Source organism: Canis lupus, chromosome 17 (genome assembly GCF_011100685.1).
Source record: "Canis lupus familiaris isolate Mischka breed German Shepherd chromosome 17, alternate assembly UU_Cfam_GSD_1.0, whole genome shotgun sequence".
Taxonomy (NCBI): domain Eukaryota; kingdom Metazoa; phylum Chordata; class Mammalia; order Carnivora; family Canidae; genus Canis; species Canis lupus.
This window is the reverse complement of record NC_049238.1, coordinates 61,845,818-61,863,756: the sequence shown is the minus strand read 5'-3', so window position 1 is coordinate 61,863,756 and position 17,939 is coordinate 61,845,818. Positions and strand designations below refer to the sequence as shown.

General features: G+C 39.8%; 1 protein-coding gene across 1 annotated transcript; it reads left to right on the top strand.

Annotated features, from left to right (window-relative positions):
• The first annotated feature begins 457 nt into the window (after positions 1 to 457).
• On the top strand, positions 458 to 9,187 carry LOC119863999 (hornerin-like). The gene is made up of 3 exons (XM_038562285.1): positions 458 to 522; positions 1,394 to 1,554; positions 3,736 to 9,187. Exons 2-3 carry the CDS (start codon positions 1,417 to 1,419, stop codon positions 8,239 to 8,241), a joined length of 4,644 nt encoding a protein of 1,547 aa, XP_038418213.1. The 5' UTR covers positions 458 to 522; positions 1,394 to 1,416; the 3' UTR covers positions 8,242 to 9,187.
• The last annotated feature ends 8,752 nt before the right edge of the window (positions 9,188 to 17,939 follow it).

Here is a 17,939-nt window from a genome sequence, read left to right as displayed (position 1 = left end):
TGGAAATACATGGATACATGGATACTTTGGAAATCCATGTAAGAAAATGTAGCTCAATATGAGAGACTTTGACTGGATGATCCTATGGTTCCTTTTAAACACTAGATTAATTTTTGGACATTTGGTCCCTAATGTCCCTGCACACATTCCATTCAACTTAATTAAAGTCCATATAATTGGTTATTAATGCATTATGCTAGATTCTTTGTTGAATATCCAAAGAGGTCTTTCTGCAGTGTCCGGAGACTCTGGTAGGTGGGGCTGATACTAGCCCAGATTTGGGAATTGCTAATGCAATCTCAGGTGAACATGTAGGGAAATAAGAAGGCAAACACCTGGGAGGTGGAGGTGGAGGTGGAGGTGGAGGTGGAGCTGGGCTTATTTGAGAGTGAATCAGGACATCTCAGCAGCTCCTCCCTAAGATGGACCATTATCTCCTCTATAAAAAGGCCACTATCCCCAGGTAGCAGCACCCTGTAAGCTCTTCCAATCTCCATCCTACTTGTTCCTCTGGTGTACTAGGTAAGTGAACAGGAGTACTTTGGACTATAAATCATGAGGATCCAGCATGTGCTCTAAGGCAAAGAGGCACTGGATACAAGTTTCTTTTTAATGTACCTTGGGGACTTTGATATAATTTTAACTTTATTGAGAAGGAAAATACAGAGATGACTTGGAATGATGGTACCATCTTTCTTCAGGATCACTTCCTCAAAGATCACAGGGCTCTAATTATCATTAGGTAGGTTGCTGGACTACTGAGTTTTTTCTCTGTTATGTAATCAGTAAAGCCTGAGAGTTAGTCCCTATTTAGAGAATGAAAAAAAAAAAACAACAACAACAACAACAACAGAAGCAGGCCTGATAGCAGCTGCCTCCAGCTCCATAACACCTAGGCCTGTAATTGCTCATTTTGTGTACTTTCTCTGGCCTACAAATTTTAAGGGTCTAGCTTCACGACTAGCATCCCTTGGTTGGAGTCAGGCATACCATGTGCATGATGGACCTGTCCCTCCTCAGTGATGGTTGGCACCTAGAGAAGAATTGAGGAAGTGGGTGGATTGGCACACCCAGGATTTCTCTAGCTCCAGGACAATGCTCATAAAATTACCCCTGGTGAGGCATGGAGCTCAAAACAGAAAGTCATTGCTCCTACATTCATTCAGGAATGAAAATAAGAGATATTGATTCTGTTCCTAATTTCATCACTCTCTTGCTACATGGCTTGAACAAGACTTTCAACTCTGGATTGGTTCTTGATTTCAAAAATATGAAATTAATTATGCCCCATTAATTCTGAACTAATATCACAAATGATTGGAACTATTTATGTATTTAAGCAAGAGAAAGGAATAATAAGAGGTGGGTCTCTCTCCTTTTTTTTTTCCTTTAGGTTAAATTTACAAAAAAAAAAAAATGTCTAAACTCCTACAAAGTATCGTCACTGTCATTGATGTTTTCTACCAATATGCCACCCAGGATGGGGAGTGTGACATGTTGAACAAGGAAGAACTGAAAGAGCTTTTAGAAAATGAGTTTCATCAAATTCTGAAGGTAAGAACTCCAGGTCAGGATGGAAGACAGCTGCAATTCTCTTCTTCACTCCTTCCTGCCTTTTTGTCACATCTGTCAAACTCCTACAGGACTCTCTCTACTTGGTGATAGAGAATAGGTTTTGGTAAAGGCTTGAAATATGATCTAAAGTTGACCCACATGATTTCCAAAATATGACCAAGGGAAGTGATCCTACTGAATAGACAAAATGCATAAATTATATAATATTCTATCTATGTAAGTAATTCTTAAGGAATAAAAAACTAAGATGGTTCTCAGAAAAAAGATAGGTAAAATGTATCTTTTTCCCTTTTTCTGTCATTCTTTAGTCCAGAATGTCCTGACCACTGCTCATTTCTGAGATTGTGATATCACAAGGCCTCTGAGTTCAGGAACTTAGCATCTTACTCCTAATTTATAAAACATGGTGACCACCATCTTAAAATGTCAGCTCCAAAAATAAATATTTGGGAACTTAGATCTAGCTCTTGGATCATCAATTCATTATATCCAGCTTCTTACTAAATATTTCTTATTTGGATTCCTAAGGGTGTAATTCAATGTGTCATATATGAAACCATTTTCCTTCTAAACTCTATCCTCTATTTGCCCAAGACAGAAATCTGGTTCCACTTATCTCAGCAAGTAACTCCACCCTCTACCCTCCGTCTAATTCATCAATAGTCTCAAAACAGCCATTTCTTTCCATCAGTGTGGCTAGTCCTCTGGCTCAGACGACCTTTTTCTACTTCTAATCTCAGCTGCAAGTGCAAATCTAATCATATCACAACTTAATTCAAAATCCTTCAAATGTCTGGTACAGATCCCAATGCTAAGCTCCATCTCACAACCCTGAGATCATGACCTGAACGGAAACCAAGAATCAGATGCTTAACCAACTGAACCACGCAGGTGCCCCAAATGCTCACAGCTTTTAAAAATAAAGTTCAGGGGCAGCCTGGGTGGCTCAGCGTTTTTTAGCACCGCCTTCAGCCCAGAGCTTGATCCTGGAGACCTGGGATCGAGTCCCGCATCGGGCTCCGGGCATGGAGCCTGCTTCTCCCTCTGCTTGTGTCTCTGCCTCTCTCTCTCTAATGAATGAATAAATTTTTAAAATCTTTTAAAAAAATAAAGTTCAAAGTTCTTCACACAACTTAGAAGGCATAATCTGATCTGTTTCTCTAGCAATATCTCTTGATTATGGAGCCTCAAAATTTAACAATCCTGAATTTCTTTCAGTTCCTCATATAAGCCATGCATCCTCTGACCTTCAGCTTTATTCAAATTGTTCCCTCTGCCTGGACAACATTTTGCCCCTTTCCCTCCTTTCCTTTTTTTTTTCTTTTAAAGATTTTATTTATTTATTCATGAGAGACACACAAGAGAGAGAGATAGAGACAGAGACACAGGCAGAAGGAGAAGCAGGCTCCATGCAAGGAGCCTGACATGGGACTCGATCCCCGGTCTCCAGGATCAGGCACTGGGCTGAAGGCAGTGCTAAACCACTGAGCCACCCGGGCTGCCCTCCCTCCTTTCCTACCCCTTAATTTGGCAAAGTCCAATCCATACTTCAAAAAACATCACTTCCTCTCATTAACCTTCCTTGACCCCCTACTGGTTCTCTTGTTTTCAGAAACATTATCACAATACACTGTAATTTTAAGTTTGTGTGTCTGGGCCACGAAACTTTAACTTCCATTTTGTCAGAAAACAAATGTGTTCACTGCTTTATCCTCTGCACCTAACTCAATGTTAAGCAGATAGTAGGTGCACAATAAATCTTTGCTAAATGAATTAATGAATTAATAGCTGGGCAAATAAAGGTCATATGCAATTATGTTAATCATTCATATTTGACCTACACTTTTTTCATTTTTTAAAATTCCTATTTATAAATTAGCTAATCATTCATATTTGACCATTTCATGCAAAATATAATCAATTTCCTTATTCCCTAACATCTTCCAGTTGCATCTTCTAGCAATTCCTCACTATATTGTTCATTACATATTCCTTTCTTTCTTTTTGCTCAGGATAGAGCAGTCCTGTCTAAAGAACTAGGTGGTTGAGCTCCACCTAAGTAAGCCAAACATTCACATTTCTACAGTCTTCTTTCAAATGGTTAGCTGGGTATGTAGTCTACAGTGACATAGTTGCCACTTCTACCTTGTTCCTCTACAGAATCCAGATGATCCAGACACTGTAGATATCATCATGCAAAATCTGGATCAAGATCATGACAAGAAAGTGAATTTCATTGAGTATCTTCTGATGATATTCAAACTGGCTCAGGCTTGCAATAAGATCATCGGCAAAGATTATTGCCATGCTTCAGGGTCAAAGCAGAGAGACCATCAGCACCAGCACCAAGAGGAACAAAGTGAAACAGAAGAGGAGGACAAAATACAATTTCATTCAAGGTCAAGTACAGGAGAGAATAATTCCTATTCCAGGGGCTCCAGGAGAAGCATTAAATACAGGCCTAGGTCCAGCTACAGAAGAATGGAGCATCAAGGAGGCTTGTCTAGTTCAGAACACAGGCAAAGCTCTGGGGAAAGAAGGACAGAGACAAGTTCAGGCCATTTAAAAGATTGTAAGACAAACAAGCATGGCTCTCATCAGCAAGAGAGGTCTGGGAGTCCATCTTCTGGTCAGAGGCAATATAGATCCAATTCAAGTGGTCAATCAGGACTTAGTAGACAACAAAAATATGGTTCTGAATCAAAAGAGTCTTCAAGCTATGAGGGATATGTGTCTGAATCAGGCCTGTCCATAAGCAAAGGCAAAAATCAATCAAGTTCCTATGAGTCCTCTACCCAGAGGACTGGTCATCAATCAGAAGGTTATGGAAGACAAAAGCATAGATCTGGCTCAGATCAGTCCTCTGCCTCTGGTCACCATGGGTCTGGCTCAGGACAGTCTTCTAACTGTAGCCATGAAGAGTCTGGATCTGGAGAGCTTTCTAGCTATAAACAATATGATTCTGGCTCCAATAATTCTTCTAGGCAAAAATATCATGAATCCAACTCAGATGGTCATTCAGGGAATTGTCGAAGACAAAATCATGTCTCTGGGTCAGGCCAGTCCTCTAATTATGGAAAATATGGACCTGGTTCTAATCAGTCTTCTAGTCAGAAATACCATGAGTCTAGTTCAGGATCTAGTTTAGGTGAATCATCAAGCTGTGGACAACATGGATCTGGATCATGTCAGTCTTCTGGCTTTGGACAACATGGGTCTGGCTTAGGTCAATCTTCTAGTTACGGACCAAATAGTTCTACTTCAAGACAGTCATCAAGTTGGGGACACTATGGATCTGGCTTAAGTCAGTCTTCTAGGCACAGCCAACATGGGTCTAGCTCACAAGAGTCTTCTAATTATGGACGACATAGGTCTGGCTCAAGTCAATCTTCTGGCCACAGCCTACATGGGTCTGGCTCAAGAGAGTCTTCTAGCTATGGACAACATAGGTCTGGCTCAAGTCAATCTTCTGGCCACAGACAACATGGATCTGGAGCATGCCAGTCTTCTGGTTTTGGGCAACATGAGTCAGGATCAGCTCAGTCTTCTAGCCATAGCCAACATAGGTCTGGATCAGGCCAGTTTTCTGGCTATGGACAACACAGATCTAGCTCAGGTCAGGCCTCTAGATATGGTCATCATGGGTCCGGATCAGGCCAGTCTTCTGGCTATGGACAATATAGATCTGGCTCAGGTCAGTCCTCTAGATATGGTCACCATGGGTCTGGATCAAGTCAGTCTTCTGGCTTTGGGCAACATGAGTCTAGCTCAGGAGAGTCTTCTGGCACTGAGCAGGGATCTGGCTTAGGTCAATCATCAAGATCTAGACAGCATGAATCTAGATATGGTCAATCCTCTAGCTATGGACAACATGGCTCTGCTTCTGGGCAGTCATCAAGCTGTGGTCAACAAGGATCTGGATCAAGTCAATCTTCTAGATACAGTTATCATGAGTCTGGATCTAGTCAGTCTTCTGGCTTTGGGCATCATGGGTCTGGATCAGGTCAATCTTCTAGCTATACTCAGCATAGGTCTGGATCAGGACATTCTTCTGGCCATGGTCAGTATGGGTCTGGGTCAGGTCAATCCTCTAGCTATGGACAATATGGTTCTGCTTCAGGACAGACATCAAGCTGTGGTCAACATGGATCTGGATCAGGCCAGCCTCCTAGCTATGGCCAAAACAGATCTGGCTCAGGTCAGTCTTCTAGATACAGTCATCATGGGTCTGGATCAGGCCAGTCTTCTGGCTATGGACAATATAGATCTGGCTCAGGTCAGTCCTCTAGATATGGTCACCATGGGTCTGGATCAAGTCAGTCTTCTGGCTTTGGGCAACATGAGTCTAGCTCAGGAGAGTCTTCTGGCACTGAGCAGGGATCTGGCTTAGGTCAATCATCAAGCTCTGGACAGAACGAATCTGGATATGGTCAATCCTCTAGCTATGGACAACATGGCTATGCTTCTGGACAGACATCAAGCTGTGGTCAACAAGGATCTGGATCAGGTCAATCCTCTAGATATGGTTACCATGAGTCTGTATCTGGTCAGTCTTCTGGCTTTGGTCAACACAAGTTTGGATCAGGCCAATCTTCTGGTTTTGGGCAACATGGGTCTGGATCCAGTCAGTCTTCTAGTTATGGCCAACATGGGTCTAGATCAGGTCAGTCTTCTGGCTTTGGGCAACATGAGTCTAGCTCAGGTCAATCCTCTAGCTATGGACAACATGGTTCTGCTTTTGGACAGTCATCAAACAGTGCTCAACATGCATCTAGATCAGGCCAGTCCTCTAGCTTTGGGCAACATGGGACTGGATCTGGTCAGTCTTCTGGCTTTGGTCAACATAGGTTTGGATCAGGCCAGTCTTCTGGCTTTGGGCAACATGGGTCTGGAACCAGTCAGTCTTCTAGTTATGGCCAACATGGGTCTGGATCTGGTCAGTCTTCTGGCTTTGGTCAACATAGGTTTGGATCAGGCCAGTCTTCTGGCTTTGGGCAACATGGGTCTGGAACCAGTCAGTCTTCTAGTTATGGCCAACATGGGTCTGGATCTGGTCAGTCTTCTGGCTTTGGTCAACATAGGTTTGGATCAGGCCAGTCTTCTGGCTTTGGGCAACATGGGTCTGGAACCAGTCAGTCTTCTAGTTATGGCCAACATGGGTCTGGATCTGGTCAGTCTTCTGGCTTTGGTCAACATAGGTTTGGATCAGGCCAGTCTTCTGGCTTTGGGCAACATGGGTCTGGAACCAGTCAGTCTTCTAGTTATGGCCAACATGAGTCTGGCTCAGGTCAGTCTTCTGGCTTTGGACAACATGGGTCTGGATCAGGTCAGTCTTCTGGCTTTGGACAACATGGGTCTAGATCCAGTCAGTCTTCTAGTTATGGCCAACATGGCTTTGGCTCAGGTCAATCTTCTGGTTTGGGGCAACATGAATCTGGATCCAGTCAGCCCGCTAGTTATGGCCAACATGGGTCTAGGTCAGGTCAGTCTTCTGGCTTTGGGCATCATGGGTCTGGATCAGGTCAATCTTCTAGCTATACTCAGCATAGGTCTGGATCAGGACATTCTTCTGGCCATGGTCAGTATGGGTCTGGCTCAAATCAATCCTCTAGCTATGGACAATATGGTTCTGCTTCAAGACAGACATCAAGCTGTGGTCAACATGCATCTGGATCAGGCCAGTCTCCTAGCTATGGCCAAAACAGATCTGGCTCAGGTCAGTCCTCTAGATATGGTTATCATGAGTCTGGCTCAGGTCAGTCTTCAGGTTCTGGGCAACATGGGTCTGGATTAGGTCAGTCTTCTAGCTATGGTCAACACGAGTCTGGATCAAGTAGATCTTCTAGCCATAGCCGACATGTATCTAGCTCAGGTCAATGTTCTAGTTCTGAACAATATGGGTCTGGCCCGTGTCACTCAGCTAGCTCTGAGCAGTGTGGTTCTAGATTTGGTCAGTGTTCTAGCTCTGAACAATATGGGTATGGTTCATGTCAATCATCTACCTCTGGACAACATGGTTCTGGATCTGGTCAATATTCTGGCTCTGAACAGTACAGATCTGGTTCATGCCACTCATCTAGCTCAGGACAATGTGGTTCTGGATCTGGCCTGTGTTCTAACTATGAGCAACATGAAATACAAGGGAGATGTAGGTCAAGTTCAAGTGGAACTCATAATGAGTGTAGTAGACCCAAAATGGGCTTAGTCCCTAATCAATCAAGAAGAAACAGCCAGGAATGGTCAGAGTGTGGCCAAAAAGAAAGAGGTAGGAGTTATGGCCTATCAGATAAGGGGCATGATGGATATGAGAGTATTCATGGACAGTCAAGAACATGTAGGAAACAAAGCCAAGGATGGAGCCAAGGTCCATTGGAATCTGGTTGTATACATTCAAATTGTAATGAAGGGCAATCAAGAAGCAGTTATAGAAAAGTAGAAAGTTCCTCAAGTTGTGGCTTTGGGCAGTTTACACCCTCATATGGACAGTCTAGATCCAACACTACCAATACATTGTTAATTTGCAAGGAGGGTAATAAACAAGATGACTATTGTTATAAGAGACAAGGGGATAACAGTGGAGGGAAAAGTACTTGCCCAAGTTCCCACAGTGTCCTTAGCAGCATGCCACTCTATGAATATGTCCAAGAGCAGCGGTGCCAATTCTAAGGATGAATAATAAATAGAAGTGAAATTAATTTAAGTATCCATTTAAGAAAATACAAAATGAATATAGATAAGCAATTCATTATAAAACTTATTTTAAGAGTGGGTATATATATTTCTTCTTCTAAACATGTACTCTATTCCTTGTTATTAAGGTTCCCTCAGAAGAATGTAGGGTATATGGGCACTTTGTTAAGAAATATTGAGTTAAACAAATTACGTGTGGGAGTAACTTTGAAAAAACATACAAAGCATATGAGGAGCATGGGGTTTAGTCAAGGTATCTTTTTGAGAACTCATTACTCATTTATATTATCAAAGCCAAACTTTCATCTAAAGTCTAAAGAACAAAGTGTTAGAAATGCATTACCAGTTCTGGAGCCAAAGCCTCTCTTATAGCAACATGGACCATAATTTTGGTATCTCCCACATTGGATGGTGAAAGAATGAAGAATATTCTAAAAGCAAAAATGCAGCATCAGTTGTTTCTTTACTTATCAAAACCACCAATACCTTATTCTTGGGTAAATCTTTAATCAGTAAGTTAACAAATTGCATTTAAAAAGTGGCACCTGGAGCTTCTCCCTTGCCACTAGTGAAAGCATTCTTTCTTAAAGATCAGGGATGGACCCTTTTGAGATTAAAGGATCCAAATGTAGACTCTAACTTGGTTTCAGCAAGAATGTTCTTGCCCTCTACTCCTAAGAATTTGCCCCAGGTTTAAAAAGGAAGAGCAATAGCATGAAAATACAATGTCTCCAACCTACTTTTGTAGTTCACTGGTCTTTCCAAACAGGAAAATATCATTTATGCCCAGATGGAAAGCAAGACTATCTGCCACTGCTATATAGTTCCTTGGTTTGACTATAATATATTTGTTTGAAGTCTTTGGATTCCAATAACTGGATTGCATTAAAATTGATAATAAATATTAATAATCAAATACTGAGGTCTGTCTCATCTCTCCTTGATTTCACTTCTCACACATAGATGGTCAGACTAGAAACTAACTCAAAAAGCTCTTTTCCAAGGTCCTGCCCTTCACAAATAACCCAGAATATATAAAGAATTTTAAAATCTAAGGATAAGACAAACAACTCAAGGGACGCCACCTGGGTGGCTCAGCAGTAGGGCATCTGCCTTTGGCTCAGAGTGTGATCCCAGTTCAGGATCGAGTCCCACATCAGGCTGCTTGTGGGGAGCCTGCTTCTCCCTCTGCCTATGTCTCTGTTTCTCTCTCTCTGTGTGTCTCTCATGAATAAATAAATAAAATATTTAAAAAAAGACAATTCAATTTAAGAACGAACAAAAGATCTGATGAACACTTCAACAACAACAAAAAAATGAACATATGGCCAACAAGCACATGAAAAGATGCATGATGTCATTAAGCATTAAGGAAATGCAAGTTAAAACATAATGAGAAAAAGATAAATAAATAAATAAATAAATAAATAAATAAATAAATAAATAAATTTAAAAAACATAATGAGACACTACTACACATCCATCATTAGAATGGCCAAAAGTAAAAATACTGGCAACAACAAGTGTGGATACAAGTGGAAAAATAAAATGACATAGTCACTTTGGAAAATAGTATAGCAATTTCTTATAAGATTAAATAAATATACCTGACTGTATCACCCAGCAATTCTGCTCCATATAAAGATTTTATATGAATGTTCATAGAAGCTTTAATAATAATAGCCCAAAACTAGAAACAACCTAAATGTCCACCAACCATTGAATAGACAAACAAGCAATGGTACAGCTATACAATGAAACACTATTTAGGAAGGAAAAAAAGAATGAACTACTGATATACATGACATGGATGAATCTCAAAACCATTATACTAATCAAAAGAAGCCATACACAAAAGAGTACATACGATATGATTCCATTTACATGAAACTTACTAAAGAAAAAAAAACAGAAAGTAAATTAGTGGTTAACCAGGAATGGGAGTAGAACTTATGAATTGGCTAGAAAGAGGAACACAAAGGAGCAAAAGAGTGATAGAATTATTCTACATATGTACTTTATCAGATGAAAGCTATACCTCAATAAAGGTGATTTTGCTTAAAGTCTTCATAAGGCTTTTTTTGAAACTTGACATACTAATTCCAAAATTTATATAGAAGAGCAAAGAATTAAAAATGACCAGGACAATTTTTAAATAAGGAAGAGGAATGTCATCTTATCAGATATCAAAAGATATTACAAAGTAAAAAAAAAGATATTAAAAAGTTATATTATCTAGGACAGTATGGAACTGTTTTAAGAACAAATACTTAGAACAGTGGACTATTCAGAAACAGACCCATAAACACCTGACATATAACAGTAATGGCTCTGCATCTCGGTGGGGAAAGAAAAAAGCTTTTCAATAAATTATGCCACAGGGACACTTGGGTGGCTCTGCAGTTGAGCATCTGCCTTCAGCTCAGGGCGTGATCCCGGAGTTCCCCGTGTCGGGATCCCTGCATGGAGCCTGCTTCTCCCTCTGCCTGTCTCTGCCTCTCTCTGTGTGTCTCTCATGAATAAAGAAAGAAATAAAATCTTAAATAAATAAATAAATAATCCCCAAATGAATGAGAACATACAATGTTTGTCCTCTGATTGACTTACTTCACTCAGCATAATACCCTCCAGTTCTATCCACGTTGAAGCAAATGGTGGAAGGGGAGGAGGGCGGGGGGTGGGGGTGAATGGATGACGGGCACTGAGGGGGGCACTTGACGGGATGAGCACTGGGTGTTATTCTGTATGTTGGTAAATTGAACACCAATAAAAAATAAATGTATTATAATAAATAAATAAATAAATAAATAGTGCCACAATCACTGGTTTTCCATGTGAAAAAAAATTATACCTCCATTTTGCGGTCTACACAAAATCAATCCAAGTGAATTAAAGACCTAAAATGTGATAAGTCAAACATTTTTACATGTTAAAGAAAATATTTTTATGATTTCAGAGTATATTGAAGTCTTGAACAAGAAATATAAAAACCATTAAAAAATTCATGAGTTTTACTACAATTAAATTCTAAATGTATATAAATCAAAAGGTACTCTTAAAACATAAAAAAGACAAGACATAGACTAGGATATATGGACTTTTGTAATGCTTATGAACAACTGGTTAATAGCCAGATTGTACAAAACTTACAAATATCAAATTAGAAAAAAACAGCAACACTTAGAAAATTATCCAAAATAGAAATCTGAATAGCCAAGTGCCATTTTTAAAATGATATTCAGGGGAACAGAAAATTAAAACACAATGAAATATCATTTTGTAACCATCAGATTTGAAAAAAACTAAATTCTGACAATATCCAGAGTTGGGGATGACATGGAACAGTAAGGTCAAAACTGGTAACCACTTAAGAAGCAATTTGGTGACCACACAAGAGTCATCAAAATGCTGCAAACTTAAAAGTTCAACAGAAGAATAGATAGAGAAATATCCATATATTAGAATGCTATACAGCAATTAAAATTGATGGCATGTACATGAAGAGGACGGAATACAACACCCCAAACTATGAAACTTTGGCGTGTGGATTATTTTGAGCTGAAGACAATCAAGGCCTAGCAGGCTCAGGAAGAGTTTTTTGTCCCTCCACTTTAACTACCCAAAAGAATTTAGATGGGAAACCTGTACAAGGGAGACAGCTATTACCAGAGATCACTTTTTATATCAGAAGGACTTATCTGCATAGCGTAGCAACCATTTGCTCTTCATATTCCTATGAACTGCCTTCCTCCTTGCTGAAGCCCCAGACCTGCATCTCCCTAGCTCAGGGTGGTGCACAAGCCTTAAACGCCTGACTGCTTTTGAGTCTCATAGTTTTACTGGGTTCCCATACATATAAAATTAAATTTTTCTCCTGTTACCTATCTTATGTAAATTTAATTATTAGGGCAAGCAAAGAATCTAGAAGGGAAGAAAGGAAAAGTTTCCTGCTTCTACTTGATTATCTACCTATCTATCTATCTCAATATGGAAAATCTCCCAAAACAGAATATTGAGTGAAATAGTTGTAAGACGTGTATATGTAGGGTGATACCATTTACTTAGCTTTACAACATACATAATAATACCATATATTATTTGTAGTTAATACATAATTGGTAAAAATAGAAATCCTTATGGAAATGTTATACACCAAATTCAGAATAGTGGTTACCTCTGGGGAGAACGATGTTGGGTATTGAGGAGGGCGCTTATCAAGATGAGTACTAGGTATTATATGAATCACTGAATTCTACTCTACTAATATTATACTGTATGTTAACAAACTAGAATTCAAAAAAATTTGAAACAAAAAAGAAAGAAAGGAAGTGCCTAGGTGGCTCAGTCAGTTAAAAGACTGCCTTTGGCTCAGGTCATGATCTCAGGATCCAGGGATCAAGCCCTACGTTGTTGGGGCTCCCTGCTCAGTGGGGTGTCTGCTTTTTCTATCCCCCTATGCTGCTCCCCCTGCTTGTGCTTTCTCTCTCTCTCTGTCAAATAAATAAATTCTGGGGAAAAAAAGGAAAGAAAGGAAAAGAAATAAACTTCGTTCTAAAAAAGAATAAACAAGGTCACATTTTTTTTTTAAGATTGATTGATTTGAGAGAGAGAGAAAGCACACTACGTGGGGAGGGGCAGAGGGAGAGGGAAAATCTACAAGTAGACTCCCTGCTAAGCGTGGAGCCCTGATGTGGGGCTGGATCCCAGGACCCTAAGATCACAACCTGAGCTGAAACCAAGAGTCGGCTGCTTAACCTACTGAGTCACCCAGGCAACCCATTAAGCAAAAAGATGTTTATTATATTATCACCTACACTTATTTATATAACTCAAATTATTTCACAAGAAAAAAGAAGACACAAAGATTTGTGTTAGAATGCCCATCAAGGACTGCTCAAGGGAGAAAGTACTCTGACAAGCTAGTCCACAGACTATCTGGCCCAGCCCTGCCCAGTCGTTGAAATATATGTATCAGTACATCAGTGCCTAATGATATTCATCATCTGAATCACACAATCAACTATCTGGTTTGACTTGAAACTCACCAGGGAGCCTTGAAAATTTTAGCTTCCTATAATTTTCCCAAAAAGAAAAAGCATTCACTAGTCATTCACTAGCATAGATACCTAATAATTCTGGCAGTGCATTTCTGACTTTCTAATCAGAAGTCTCTCTTGGGATTTCAGTTTTCTTATTTCAGTCCCTGGTGAGCTTATTTACAAAGAAACAGCTTTCCTAAGTCTAATAAACTCTGCCACGTGATTGTATCCCATCTGAGTCTACAAGGATGATGACCAAGCCCCTGACCCCTTTTTCAGGCAACCTTACTCTTTGCTTCTTCTAAATTTCAAGAGTTCTGGAGTAAAAAAATTATTCTAGTAAGAGAAAGCAAAGAAATTTCAAATAAATGCTCTAGTTGCATAGCTAAGCCAGTTTTTCATGTGTTTCTCTTCTCTTTGTCCTGACTATAAAATCTAAAGGTAGAAAGCAGTAAGGTCATTGTTTTAGGCAGAATCTTATAGGGTCTCAATACCTTGTCCAGGTCTGGATCTCACTTTTGAAGATGAAGAAAATCAATTTTTTTTCCTGTACACTCAGATGTAACCAAATTCTAAGAGACATATTCACAGTAATCAATCTTAAGATCTAATTTACTAACTACAAAATATATATGCTTGGGAAAAGGAATCAGTTGTCTACCATGGGGTATTCTCTCCCACTGGATACATTCATTTAAGAGATACCAGAGTTATTAAAGGAATTTTAGAGCAAAGAGTCTTATCCTCAAAATGTTGCTCTATCATGCTATGGTAACCTGACAATTTTAACAATTTGTCCTAAAAGGGAAAGACTACGAAACTAACATCTTTATTGAGTATGATGTGAGTTGGGAATATTAAAAATTATGTGTTTTATATATATTATTTAATATACTTTTTATTGCTAGTTTCAGTCTCATAACCTTGCACTAGAGTTGTTTTATATTCATTTTATTGAAGAGGAAAAGAAGACTCAGGAAGGTCAAGTGACTTCCTTACCTTAGTAGAGCCAGGTTTGAGACCGGATCTGTCTGACACTGAAGCACATGTGTTACTACCAGGAAGGTCTTCTACTCTAGTAATATTTCTCTTTACACAACTACAGTTAACCCTTGAACACCCAGGTTAGGCATGCTGACCTCTCCCCTCCATGCACAGCTGAAAATCTGCATATAACTTTTGAATCCTCCAAAAACTTAATTATTAACAGTTTGTACCTTTGACAAGTCTTACCAATAACATAAACATTCAAATATCACCTATTTTGTATGTTATATGTATAAAATATCATATTCTTACAACAAAGTAAGCTAGAGAAAATGTTAAGAAAATACATTTACAGTACTATGCTACATTTATCCAAAAAAAATCCATATGTAATTAGAGCTGTGCAGTTCAAACCCATGTTGTTCAAGGGGCAACTGTACAATCAAACATCTAAAACCAGAGCAGCACCCTCTTCTGGGCACTGCTGGAGACACACTAACTGATTTTCATCCTCTTGACTCCCCTTTTCCCACCCTCAATGCAAGGATACTTAATGTCCTTGAGGGACACTTGAAAAACACCCTCACTCATTAGCAACACACTTAAGAACAATTTCCAAGGGAGGCTCCCTGGTGCAGAGAACTCACCCTCACATTTTATCTCATCACATTTAATGGTCCTTATTAGCTTTAATTCCAGAGGGTGGCATTTCTGACCTAGCATTAAGCATGCCTCATTTGAAGTTCACTATAAACTAATTAAAAACAATCACCCACAGTCTTGCACATTTTAAAAGATGAAGATCCTATATCCATTGCCCCCAACAGCCAGAATTCCCTATTTCCACCTTGCCCCACTACCTATTCCTGTGCTTTCTAACTCCCCCACCCGGTGTGCTCTACCTCAGAGGTGAAAGATCCCTAAGCAGCCCTCCCAGCTGCTGCATGGTCCTTATCTACAAAGTCTGAGCATTCCAGATGTTGAAGATCCTAAATCAGCAGGTACTCTGAGGCACATAGCTGGGACAATCTGCTGTGTGACTTGACCAGATTTCACAGCAAAACAGGGGATGTTGTATGCAAAGACATGGAAGAAATATGTGTTTCAGGACCAAAGAGAAGGTGTCTTTGGCTGAAACATGTAGGGCAAAGAAAGAGGATTGGGAACTGTGGCTGGAAAAGCAAGTTGGAGGCAAGTTCTAAGGGGCTTTAGATGGAGTTAAGGTAAGCAGAAAAGCCAGTGAAGGTCATCAGTAAAGATGAATCAAAATAGGAAGACAAGCACAAAAAAGGGGTGTTCCAGAGGCCAAAATGAGCATTCCAATAAGTAATGAGCGTGAACATTAAATGTAGTTAATAAAGTTATAATAAACAATACCATAGAGTATTAGAAGAGTACACAATGCAGATCAATATAACTGAATAAATAGTCCAGAATCAGATCCTAATATACATATTTTTAAATTGATATGTGGAGTATCAGCTACACAGTCAATATATAAAGCACTTAGAAAAGTGTCTGGTCTACAGTAATCAACCAATAAATTTCAGTGGCTATCCTTATTACTATTTGTTGTTATTGTGGTTGTAATCATTATTAAAAATCAATATGCAAAGGAAAGATTCCTTCAAAAAGTTCAGTAGTAAAGAGGATAAAAGTAGACAGGAGGAAAGAAGAAGAGGAATTTTCCTTTACAAAAAAGGAAATGGGTGACGGGCACTGAGGGGGGCACTTGACGGGATGAGCACTGGGTGTTATTCCGTATGTTGGCAAATTGAACACCAATAAAAAATAAATTTATTATTAAAAAAAGAAATTAAATTACATTCTGGAAATATACAAGTCACCAAATAAAAATTTACTCAATTGGTGAATAATATTGGTAAGCTAAGAGGAAGGAGATTGTGAGTGAGACAGTTGGTACCAGAGAAAGGGAGATTTCACTGCTGGCTCAAGGATCAAAAAGAAATGATAAGAACAGATACAGAGAAATCAGCCTTGAAAAGAACAGGGTACCTTACACTCTTGAGACAAAAAGGAGGTAAAAATAAGCAAAGACATAACTATGAAAATGAAGTTAACCATGGGTTTGGAATTGACAGTGCAGGTGCAAGGAAAAGTGAAGGGTTCAAGGACACTTAACAATCCTTAGTGAGGGGTACAGGTATGGGAGAAAGGGAAGGACACCTATACAGGGCCTCTCCTGGGCCCAGATTTTATGTGTGTGGAGAGAGGGATGAAGTTACAGCCACATTTTCCTCTACTTTCCAATTACTGTCCTAAGGATGGTGCTTGCTAGTAGCAGCAGCTTTTCAGGAAAGGTAAATAACAATATGGAATCTACTAGAAGCTATATATCAATGTGAGGTTACTTATCCCTTTTTGTTACCTCTCAACTCTCTGGAGCAGAGATCCTTAAACAAGGTGTACAAACAGATTTTTAGAAGTTGTCGTGAGGCCAAGGACACACAGTCCTAAACTTGGTGTAGCTCAGATACAAATTCAAGTGTGACTGGCTGCAGACTTGTTCACCATCCACCCACTAGCCCACACAGACCCCACCAGGAGCAACTAAGCTCCACTTCACAGACGACAGTAAATCCAGAGTTCTAGTAGAACAAGAGAATTCAGGGAGTATTCTAAGAAAGAATTAAGAATATAGGGACACTTTTGGCAGCACAATTGAAGAAAATGAGAAAAGCATAATGTGGGAGAATTAGCAGAGAGAAGACAGCAAGTAACAACCAAGAAGCAGCTGTTAATAATAAATGTATCAGACTGCTGGCTGAAGGAGTGTGTGCATGGGGAGATGGGGGCTGGAAGGAAGGAAGTGAGAGGAAGAAAATGAGCTCAGATCACTCAGCACTGCTATACGAGACATCTCTCAAGGGACTTGGAGGCCCCATCTAGGTAAGGAGAGTCCACATGCCTGGCAGAAAGAGCTCACTCTTATTGCACCCTTAATCCAAGCCTTTCCTTCTGCCCCCTTGGGGGAGCAGCCTGGGAGACTTGCCTTGCTCCTCTTTATGACGCTTTCCCATTCTTCAGAACAATCCCAATTCCCTATAACATGACTGGGGTCCAGTTTCAAACACATGATTATGGAATCCAGACTGGATATGAATTTTCCTTTTTATTATTTTTTTTTATTTTTCTTATAATAAATTTATTTTTTATTGGCGTTCAATTTGCAAACTTACAGAATAACACCCAGTGCTCATCCCGTCAAGTGCCCCCCTCAGTGCCCGTCACCCATTCACCCCCACCCCCCGCCCTCCTCCCCTTCCACCACCCCTAGTTCATTTCCCAGAGTTAGGAGTCTTTATGTTCTGTCTCCCTTCATGATATTTCCGACACACTTCTTCTCCCTTCCCTTATATTCCCTTTCACTATTATTCATCTTCCCCAAATGAATGAGAACATATAATGTTTGTCCTTCTCCGATTGACTTACTTCACTCAGCATAATACCATCCAGTTCCATCCACGTTGAAGCAAATGGAAGGTATTTGTCATTTCTAATGGCTGAGGAATATTCCATTGTATACATAGACCACAGCTTCTTTCTCCATGCATCTTTCGATGGAACTGAGGCTCCTTCCACAGTTTGGCTATTGTGGACATTGCTGCTAGAGACATTGGGGTGCAG